The 11,636-nt window shown below is 54.3% G+C and overlaps 1 protein-coding gene across 1 annotated transcript; it reads right to left on the bottom strand.

Annotated features, from left to right (window-relative positions):
- Positions 1–436: 436 nt before the first annotated feature.
- On the bottom strand, positions 437–6,143 carry PODANS_6_4970 (uncharacterized protein; the record flags this gene model as incomplete). The annotated part of the gene is made up of 2 exons (XM_001909960.1): positions 437–5,585; positions 5,713–6,143. 2 exons carry the CDS (start codon positions 6,141–6,143, stop codon positions 437–439), a joined length of 5,580 nt encoding a protein of 1,859 aa, XP_001909995.1.
- Between the last annotated feature and the right edge of the window lie 5,493 nt (positions 6,144–11,636).

Raw genomic sequence — 11,636 nt, 5'->3', positions numbered from 1 at the left:
ACCCTCACCCCAACTCGTGTGAAAAAACTCCCTCCTTTCCTTCCAATCAATCCAAAAATAAAAATAAAAAAGCATACCGAAAATCAAACCAATCAACCCCTCCCAGCGTTTAAAAAACACCATAACTAAGCAAGGTCTGATAATCTCGTCTCGGAGAAATAAAAAAAAAATGAATAAACACAATCGAAGCGAAAACCCACTCTGGTGGTGTTGTAATGAAACAAAAATGCTGAAACCAAGAAACGAGAATCGAAACAAAACAAAAAAAGGCCCGGGGGGGGGCTGGTATCGATGGTGCTCCTGATCATTATAATTTTTCGGCGTACTTTTACAAAAAAACATAGTACAAATCCCTGTGCCAAATAAATCCCGTAAAGTGATGACGAGATGTGATGATGTGTGTCCCCGTGTGTCGCAAAAACCGCCCGCAGTTCTATTACTCCAACCACCCAACCAACCTCTTAATCGCCCCCTCCTCCAACGCCCCCATCCACAAACACCTCTCCGTCACCCCCTCCACAGCCTCAAACTCATAAACCGTGCTCGCCTCCAGCAGCCTCAGCAACGTCTTCACCACCCCAGCCGCGACCCTGCACCGTTCAAAATTCACCAGCGGCGCCCCCGTCGGCGAGCTCGCAATCTCTGACGGTTTTTGCGCATTAAACAGCAAGTCATGCGTGTAAATCCCCACAAAGGGAATACACCCCATCTCCATGCTCGCCCTGGCGCCCATCTTCCCCCCTCCCTCCATCTCCTCTCTCAAATTGTAAAAATTCCTCATCGGCGACATCAACTGCTCCAGCTCCTGAAGCGTCTTGGTGTCAGACGCAGGGATCATGGACCAAGTCCTCGTCAACCTCGAAATCTCGTTCGACGTGAGCGCAATCGTCAGCTGCGCCATCGTGGCAAAATTCCGGTACCACCTGCAACGAGCAGCAATGTGAATAAACTTGATCAGACACCTCGCCCTCTCCTCCATGTCCTGCGTGAGCACGATTTCCGAAATGGCCCACTTGACCATGATGTTGAACCTCGCAATCACAACCTCCACACCCCTCGCGTCGGTGTCCCGTAAAAACGAAACCCAGGAGCGGGCGTTGATCCCCCCGCCGGCTTTTTGCTCGGCGTTCTTCCAACGCATGTCAATCAATTCTTTCCAGTCGATTTCGTTCAGGGCGTCCTTTTCGATGAGGGTGAATTGTTGGGCGAGAATGTCGCTGTCGAAGGCCAGGATGAAGGGCAGATGGGCGTTGAGTTTTGCTGGGGCCGTGATGGAAGCATCCGGGGACGCAAGAGGATCGGGAATCTCGAGCTTAGGCGCGTTTCGCAAGGCTTCTTTCGTGCCTGTCGGGTCAGCGGGCGAGGCGCGTGGCAGTTGTGTTGTGTCGTAGGGAGGTGCGGCTGTCACAGTAGGCGTGATATCCGGAGTAGGTGGAAGTGGCTTCTCGCCCCAGACTTGATGGTCCTCCAACGTTGGGACGCAAGCAGTCTCCGGAGACAGGTGAAGAGCCTGGATGAGCGTCATTGGCGGTGACGGGGGGTTTGTTGGACTAGAGCCCGTCTGATGGGACGGCTGATAGCCCGGTGTAACATCCGCCAGTGGGTGTGCCGGAAGGGTCGACACAGCAATCCCAATATTCGACGGTGCATAGGGATCAACATCAGCCTCACGATAGTCAATCACCTCCATCGACAACTCCGAAGACAGATCGCTGTCATGATCGCTCTCCACATCAAGAAACGACTGCTCCGCACTTTTCCTCGCCCCCCCCTCCGGCACCGTCAGTGCATTCCCGCCCCTCATCCTCTCCATGCTATCCGTCTTCATAATAAAATCATAAGAGGGGTTCGACCCCTGAACACTCCTCCCATCCATCGGCGTCGCCCCATCCTCATCCGGCCCCTGGAACACCGACCGGTCCGTCCACTCCCTCGTCACAGTCCTCTTGCTGCCCTCATCATCCATCTCTAACAAAGGCGTCGAATACGAAGCCCTCGAATCATCCGACAGAAAAGACTGCACATCCGCATTCCGCCCCTGACGACCAGCCACATCCAACAATCCCCCCTGCACACTGATCGTAGTCGGAATCGTCGACAGCGACAACGGATGCGCCCCCTCATCACCCAGGTGGACATGCCTATGCTCCTCCCTCGAAACCCTACTCTCATCCACCGTCTCGCTCTCCTCCGCCGAAATATCAATCTGCGGCACTGTCCCCTTCAAATCCATCGATAACTTCCCCCCTGGGACCCTCCTCTCAAACCTCCCCTCCAACTTCAACAACGCCGACTCCACCCCCCCATCATCATCCACATCATCCGGAATCTGCGCCAGCTTCTGCGCCTCGGCCTCAAAACTCGGCCTCATAATCGGCTTGGAAGAGTGCGTGCTGAACAAACTCAACTTCTTCTCCGCCTTTTCCGTCACAGGCTGCTGCTTCTTCGTAATCGCCCCCAACGAAAAAGCCTCATTCCCCCTCCGCGGCGAGTAGTCACTCGCAACCACATCGACATACCCACCCCCCATCTCCAGAACCGGACTCCTCACAAACGACGAGCTGTTGATCGAATCCGTATACGTCGTCAAACTCCCCACACTCCTCGACCTCCTAACCCCCGCCGGATCCAGCTCGCCAACGTTAGTAACAGCCCTCAAATCCCCTCCCGGCCTCCTCCTCAAAACCCTCAACGGCTCCGGAATCATCACCGCCTGGGACGACTCATCCGCCCCCCCAATTACACTTCCCTCCGAGTACGTCGTCGCATCAAAACTCCTAACCGTCGTCGACCGGCGAGGCATGATCCCACTCGTTAAGGACGCATACCTCCTCGGACCTCTACTCCGACTCGACACAAACGACCTGCTGGACCCCTGCCTCGTATGCCCCTGCCCCTGCGCCGTCACACCGCTCAACGGCGGCCGGTTAGGCGTCTGGTTCAAAAAATCAAACGACGGCCTGACCCAGTCATGCGACGGCCTCCCGCTCTCCGACGACCCCAACGTCGCCATGTCAGGTACAAACGGCGGCAACGGATCCGCAGACTGCGAGTGCCGCAACGGCTGATGCCCAAGAATATAAGAAGACCTCCTCGGCACCCCCATATCCCTCGCCCCGGGCGGCGTCGTCGGCGGAGTGGGATCCCCACCGTGGGGCATAAACGTCTCGGCAAAAGCCTCCATTGACGAGTTCGAATTCACCGCCGGTAAAGCCCCCGTCATGGCAGGGTAATCATTCTCCGGCAGCAGGGTGTCATCCACAATCACAATCGACTTGCTCCCCGTGGTGATCCCCATGTCGCTCGTCGGCCTCATCTCCCCAACCCCAAAATCGGGTCCAAAGTCAAAGGTGGTGTCCATATGCGCGGCTGAATACTCCCCAGCCGGCGCCGACGGAGGCTCGCACCCTTGATTCTCCGCCTCGGCAGCAGCATCCTCCCGCACAGCCTTCTTAAAGTCCTCTGCGATCTCCGCGCTCAACAAATCAATCCTCACAGGGGGTCCCGCACCGTTATTCTGCCGGGCCCGAGACTGCGGAACTATCGCAGTACCCGGTAACCTATTCGTCGTCGCGCCCTTGGGGCCAATAGGCGAGATGTTGACATACGTCTGCGTAGACGATGAGAGCGCCTGCCCCCTTGTGCTCAGTGCCCTCCGCACACTCCCCAAAAGCTTCTTCATCCCCTGGCCCGACATCGCCGACGCCACCAGCCTGCTCTCCTTGGGCAACTCAGCAGCCGGCTGAAACAAAGTCGTCTGCCTCGACCCCGCCCCAGACGAGCCAGGAATAACCTCCACAAACGCCTGCGACGGCGGCATCAAACCACCCCTCACCAAGCTCCCCGAATACGGCAGCGTAAGCAGAAACTCTGCATTCTTGTAGATAACCCTCTCCGTCATGGTGGCATGATCACGCAGAGAATCACTCAGGCTCGCGTTGCGCTTGTGCGAGTGATTCGGACGCACCCGCTTGCCCACCAACGCCCTCGGCGTCATCGCAATAGGGTCAGAACTAGCATTATACATCGAGCTCAAGTCCGCAGGGTGAGCAGCGAGCGGGTATCCGGCGCTGTGATGAAACCGCATGCTCTTGGTAGGAAGCGAACAAGAAACCACATCAACACTAGTGATGCTGCCGGGCGAAGCCTGCTGGTTCCTTGTAAACTCCGTATCCGGTATGGTAGGGTTCTCAGGCGTCGCCGGCCGCTCCCCCACCACCACCGAGTCGATATGCCCGGCCCTCGAAACCTCGGCCAAAAAACTCGTGTGTCCTCTCGGACTAACAGGCGTAATCAGCCCATCAATCTGCGGCGGCCCAGCATCATCATCAACCTTTGCCGTCCAAAAAGTCGGGTCCAGACTGGGATCACGATGGCCAGCAATGCCACCAGGCGATATCGGGACGCCCGTCGGGAGCGAAGCGTCAAACTCTGGCCCGTCCCAAAACTGGGCACACACCCTCCTCCAGCACTTTTTCAGCTCGGCCAGAATCTTAAGCGGCACCTTCTTTGCTATCGCGTCTTGGGAGATCTCGTCGACAAACTCGTTCAATAACTCGCAAAAGGCAAACCGGAGGTCGTAGTCGACTACAAAGTCGTCGGTGAAGTAGTTCAGAATCCAGTGCCGCAGAGCAACAAATGTTCGGACTCTAACCACCATGCCCGCCTCGTCACTCCTTCCCAATGCCCACCTGAGGCGAGCAAAGAGCATGCGGAGAAGATCTGATGGTTCTAGGAACGATCGGTAAGTGAGAAAAAAATCCGAGAGTAGTTCGTAGTCGAGAAAGCTCGGAGATGTAATTTCGGCCACGAGCCGCGGTGGAGTGGCTGCCGTCACGGATCCCGAGGGTGAGTATCTCACAATAGATCGGTCATCGCAGGCCGGCTTAAAAGTCAGCGAGTCAAACATGGAGGGCTCTATCACGAGATGGGTCGAAAGATATGGCGCCCGTAGTGGGACCGAGGGAGGAACTGCATTTCCATCCTGGTTGGGCGGCATAGCAGGAGGGTGCGGGTGCTGTCGTGTTGCATCTGGGGTTTTGGATATGCTGGAAATGGCATCGACGGGCGTGTAGTTGAAGAACGAAGCGCGGCTTGATCGAACATCCTCAGTAGGGGCATAAGACGAACCACGAATAAACGGCGTGCCGCGAACGCTGAACCGAGGCGTTCCTATCCTCCATGACGGAATCGACACTTCGATCAGCGGCGTCCTGGTCATGTCCAAGTCCTCGACCGTTCGTGGTCTTTCATTCTCCCCCGGCTGAGTAATGACGATCTTGAATTCTCCCGGCTCCGACTCCCTGGCCACGCTGGTTTCCCGCACTGTGGAATCCGACATGGCTCGACGATGTCTCTGGCGTATCTGAACATGCTTCTCCCCCGAGTCCTGGCGAGTCAGGCTTGGTGTTGACGGGGGAAACTGCGGGCGAGTAGTAGTTCCTGGCCTTCCCTGCGCGTTGTCGTCCCGGTGATCCCGACGTCTATCTGATGGCAGAGGCTCAAGTCCGGCAGTACCCGGCGGTGTCATGGGAAACACAAACGGAGGCTGCGGGTAACGCTGGTTGGCAGGGCGGACGGTTGGCCTAGGAACAATGGTCAATATATCAAGCCCCCTTTGTCAACCAAGGGGACGGGGGTACCCCAAGCGAGATGTCAAAAACGCCCACCGTGTGGGGGGCAAACATGAACCCGGTCACCGTGTTCGCTTACCTCAAATAAATTCGACCGTTGTGCCCGACATTTGCGACAGCGAAATTCCGCCCTTCTCGGCCGGCCGATCCCCCATCCAGAGCAATATCCCACTTTTCATCGTCCACACTGGCCTTCTTTGCTCTCCGCCCCGCCAGGTTCTCTTCCTGAGACCTCCGCTCCGTCACCGGAAGCAGCGGTTTTGAATGCGCAGCTGAGGATGATGCCCATAGTTTCGTCCTTGCCAGTCCGATAGCTGCTGCTGCGGCGGCGCCCCGGCCTCCTCCCGTCTTTGGCCTCTCGCCATCCTTCCTGAGCCTTGGCGGCGTCTTTCGGAAGCGTCCATCCCGCGGTGTCGTTGTTGTTTTTGGCGACCGTGGTGATTGGGGAATTATCGGTAGTGTCGTCGTCGGGCTAGTCGCTAGGGGAGCCGACGACTGCTCGGCCTCCATTGCGGGGGGAACCAGCTCCTATTGTGCAGAGCGGCGATGAATGCTGCTGCTTCTCCTTGTCGCGTCGACGTCTGTGATGCAAGACATGAATGAGTCAAACGGACTTGCAGATTCGAGGGGGCTTGGCTGGTGGGTGAGTTTTTGCATAAGGCAAGGCAAGGGGAAGAAAGGGAGAGTGCGATGATGCGAGCACAGTCGTCCAGTGCGAGTCTGGGTGGTCCTGATCACACAGGCCAGGGAAGGACAGAGGAGGGCAAACGAGCACAGGAGGGAGTCACGTACGGGTATTGCACGACGCCATAAAGGTCGGACGGGTGATACAAACACGCAGCTGCGATTCTAACAAATCCTCAACAGACAGCGACAGCGACAGCCAGCAAAAGAGGAAGACGAGGATAAGACGAGGGCGAGGACGAGGACGAGGACGAGGACAAGGACAAGGACAAGGACAAGGACAAGGACAAGGACAAGGACAAGGACAAGGACAAGAATAAGGACAAGGACAAGGAATTAGGATTGGGATTGGGATTGGGATTGGAGAATACCAAGGATGCAATGCAGTGCAGCAGCCACAGGTGACAGGAGACAAGGCGGGAGCCAGCCAACCGGTGAACCACCCGCCATGGAGAACCGTGAGTTGAGCTCAGCGCGGATAAGGTCCGTGTGTAGGAAATTTGCCTGTGGGACCGGGCTGCATGGGATGAAAGATGGAACCGGGGGAACCAATTTCATCACTTCTTTTTCTTTTTCTTCTCCTTCCTCTCTTGTTGTTTTCGCTGTCACTCTGTCACTCTATCATTCTGTCATTCTGTTGACTATTGTCTCGAGAGAGTCTACACCATTAGCTGCAGCAATGGACAATCCCTCAGATGGGCCCGAGTTGCGTTTCCTCGACACCACTGGCCAAAAAAAGTGTTGTACTGTACCGCGCGCACGGTTCGACCCAGAACTAGCGTTGCCGATGCGGGTGAGCAAGGTTTCCTCGATCATCCAATCCGGGATCACACGCGTTGCCCAGACCACCTCACTTTCAGTCACTGACTGGTCTTGACCATGACATCCTCATATTCATCTTTCTTGCTTTTATTTTTTCTTATTCTTTTTCCATGTTGGTTTCAAAGTTCAACACCACCTCTGTGTCACCACAGCAGCACCCCGTCTCTCCCCATGATTCGCAGTCTTCCTGAACACTGCGTCATGCACCTCGGCGGCTGGGAACCGAGAGAGATCCTCGACCGTGATGTGGGGGGGGGGGGGGGGGACAGGTGTGCGTGGGGCTTCAAGCATCACCAGCAAACACAACTACACCCCGTCCCCCGGTACACTACGGCCCCCCTCAAATCCAATTCTTCAGGGTTGTCCTCCTCTGTTCTGGAATGGCCGGACCGCAAAGAAATAACCAGTGGACTGGAACAAAGATGAGTCCTCCTCCTCGAACCGAACCGACATCGGGTCATGAGATCTCCTCATCCCATAATAACGGCGCCGTGTCCGAGCGGTCCCCGTTCCAATCCTTCTAGCTTGAACGGCCAGCTCCTCGTGCTCCGCCAGACAGCGCTTCCAGAAGGGATAAAGAAGGGGGTCTCCTACGAGTCAACTCAGTTCCTGGAACCCACATCCTGGGAAAAGTCCTGGAGATTGGGTCTTTTGCTACCCCTCATTCATGCTGTTGTTCCCCGCGTGGTCATGCATGATGATGTTTAGCTCTTCGGGGTCTGGTCTCTATTCTTTCTCTCCATGTTGTGGGAAGTTAAACCCCAAAATCCACGTGCTGCCTCGGGCCATTCTTCTCATCAGATTCAAATCACAGTTTCATAGCTAGTACACCCAAAAATTGCAGGAGTGACACTGCGGGACCAGGGTTCTGCGTTGGAAATGAGGCAAATGCACACACACACACACACACATACACACACACACACACACAATCTCAACAAATTCCCACCACTCCGGTTCAGTTCACATCTGCGGAGTGGCGTCTGCCTTTATTTTTTTCTCCCTTCTCTTGGGCCGCCCACCCCTGATCTCATGCAATGACGTCGCGCTGACAATTCCCTCCCATCCCTCCTCCTAACCCCGCGCCGCCGCCCGCCGCCGCTTATGCCGACAGACGTTTCACTGCGTTTTTGTTTTTCTTCAAAGAAAAGAAATGCAATGCGAGGTAGGTGATGTACGGATATGCACATGACATGACCATGCGGTTGGCCGGAGGGCGGGCGATGGCAACGTCACTTATTACTTGTGTTACTGTTTTGAACATCCAACAACGAGACTGTTCCCCACAGGCAGTTTTGTTGTTCCTGTGCCTGATCGACAGACACATCTTTTCTTGGGGGCTTTTTTTGATGCGGTCATACCTTGCCAATCGAGATCTGACTGATGGCGATCGACTGCTAGGTCAGGCGGGGCTTGGCGAGGGTGAACTTGTAACTGAGAGACATCACGACTTTCTTTACCCGAGTCTTGTGACGGTGTTTGACACGAGTAAGAAAACTGCCGAGGTATCAGTTGTCAACTGGCTGTTGCTTTGTCTCTTCTTTTTCTCTCGTCTGTCAAACCCAATACAAAGGATGTCCTCCTGCATGGTAACCACCCTGGTACGCATCTGACTGTCCCATTGGGACCGTTTTGACTTCGTTCTGGGGTATCGCTTTGTGGTTCTGTCGCGTCTTACTCTTGGCTGGGCTGGTCAGGCCCCGGGAATTCACACCAGCGGAAGGGAAGCAATGGTTTTTGGGAGTAAGTAGTATTCATGTTTCTGTTCCTGGCATAACCGAAGTTTGAGAATGGCTGCATGCAAGTTGTATGCAGGCCGAAATGATCAAGCGAGTGCGGGAAAAAGATGGGATGAAAGCGGGGGCGGTCGGGGAAGGTGGGGGTCAAGTCAGCTCTTGGGATGGGAAGGGAAAGTAATGACGGGATCGATCGACGATGGTAATGTTTGTTGAGAGTGAGGCTGACTGCTACCACGTGCTGACTTGATGGGGTGCTATGAATGTCTCAGAATCGGACGTTGTTGAGTTGAGATTGGCTGGGTCAAGGTGGGTTGGGAAGATTTGCTGAGGTGAGTGGGTTGGAGTGGTGGTTTCTGGTGTTGTGGTGTTTGAATCTTGAAAGTGGTTGAAGTTGAAGCATTCATCTTTCGACAGAGTTATCAATTGCACCCGCGAGGGAAAGATGGTCCTCTCACTCAAGCTATGCTGCCCAAGAAATATCAACGGTTGGCAGTTGCTTCCTACTTACCATTAATGGACTTTTATATCCTTTTCAATCTCAACTATGGGGAGTCTCCCTTGAAAATAAATTTGTCGAGATATTATTGTCTTCATCTTGATTGGCATCACTTCTCAAAATTATCCGAGTACCTCCATGGAGTTACTCATCTTCCCAACCAAACGAACCTATGTCCAAATGCTGGCATCACATATCCTGATCACCAATAAATGCGGGCAGGAAACAGTCGTCCGCGATCACCGAAGTCAACATCACATCACATGTTGGAAGAGAACTTGGTCGAGCTCTGTAGCACGCTTGTATTCACCATCATCTCCCAATAACTCAAACATCTCTACGTCATCACAAAACCCCGATTATCACCCGCGCCTGCCGGTTCAGGTCTCGATCAATATAGGTACCGTACCTACACAATACTTCCTCACATCGCCGAACCGAGCAACAACCCAACCGTCTCTCACAAACTCCCCAACATCCACCCAAACTCCTGTGTACCCACTAGAGACCTAGCAACCACCCTTCATCTCCATCATCATATCCTTCCGGGCCCAATCAAAGCTCAAAAAAACCCCAAAAATAAGCAAAACCCCATTGTATAAACCTCGTTTTATCGTGACCCTGTTCCTGCTTCTCAGACTACACCCTCTCTCTCAGTTTCTCTTCCCCAATCCCACCTTTCACACACGCAAGTCTCCAGTCCTTGTGCAGAAATGGATGTGGGAGTTGACGTGAGTCGCGGTATAGTCACGCGTTTCTCGCGTGACTTTAAGGCTCTTGCAACAATCGCACTTCTTCCTCCTGGTCCAGACAAAGCGTGAAGGCCTCGACCCCGAGGTGTTCTCCATAAACAGGTCGAAGGTGGTCTCCCAGTTAAAAAGCTGGACATTTTGACGAGCCGTTGGCTGGCCACCGCCATGCCCTCGATGCCCATATGCACACCGGGAAGGCACCGTGACAAGGTATGTTTCCCGCTAGGTAGGTCGGTTTCGCGGTTCGACAAAAGGGCAGGCCCCACCATGGGGGACTCTGAGCAGGAGAACCACTGGTCGACAACGATAACGCTTGCGGTGCCGATCGCTGACGGCGAACCGCCCAACGTATCTCCGCGTTGTTCTTGGTCGGCTGGCTCATAGCCTCAAGCAGTTCGCCAAGTCCTCTGGCCAGTCAGGCATGGCTTCGGATATCAGTTCGTACTCCCAGAGAGCACAAGCGACAGTGACTCCAACCAGAGGGAAGTTTCGCAAGGCGAGTTCACTGATCTCGCTTGTTGGTATGGCTCTGGGGTGCCTGAAAAAGGCCAGGACCTTGGCACGGGGGAGTCTGCTACACACACGGGCCGTGGTTCGAGGTGGTAGGGTTGCGCTCGTAAGTCCAGTAGGCAATGGTGGCATGTGCAGGTGTTGGTAAGCACGGTAGGTGGGGTGCTGTATGTAGAGCAGGTAGGTCGAAATGGTAGGTGAGTGGGTAGGTAAACAAGATAGAAAGGCTCCGGTGGCGGAACATGACAACGGCGTTAGGTTCGGCGATGGAGATATTGTTGTGTGTTGAGTATATAGAAGGCGACATAGGAGAGTCAAGAGGATGAAATGCGAGAAGGGGTGTGGAAGGGGATAACTCGTCGCCGGGGCTGTTGTAGGAGGTGGTGAGAGCTGAAGATCACCGCGATCGCCGAGTGTCTGCTGGAGCTGAAGAATCTCATCTCGAGACGGCGTTCAAGAGAAATAAGAGACCTGTTGCTTGCCAGTCTCATTGGCTCAAAAGAATATCGAAACAAGCTGATGGGAGGAAGGATTACCTCAGGAGCGATGTCAAGCACCAGGCTGAAACCCACAACATTGTTGTTGAAGATAGGCGGACAGATCAATTCCCATGTCGAATAGGCCGGAGTGAGGCTCCCCTCGGTGGTTATCCATGTTGGCAAGCGGGAAGGGAGATGAACTCTTGAAAGTAAAAAGACATGAAAATAACCATGTACAAATAGGCAGCGGCAAGATCGAGAAGGCAAGAGCGTCAAGAAAGAGGTGAGACGAGATGTCACATCAGAAGTCAGATGAAGGAGCAAGACGACCAGCATCAAGTCCAAAGTAAGTAGAGAAAGATTAGAAAGGAAGAAGTGAACCGAATGTCCAAAGATGATGCCGCAAGACGATGATGAAGAAGAGAAAAAGAAATAAACTCCACCCGGGCAAAAAGACAGACTATTTATCTTCAACCTCCAACACCACCCTCTTCCTCTCCCCCACCTCCCCTCTTCCCCAA

This window comes from Podospora anserina, chromosome 6, assembly GCF_000226545.1.
Source record: "Podospora anserina S mat+ genomic DNA chromosome 6, supercontig 2".
Taxonomy (NCBI): Eukaryota; Fungi; Ascomycota; class Sordariomycetes; order Sordariales; family Podosporaceae; genus Podospora; species Podospora anserina.
This window is presented reverse-complemented; position numbering and strand designations above follow the sequence as displayed.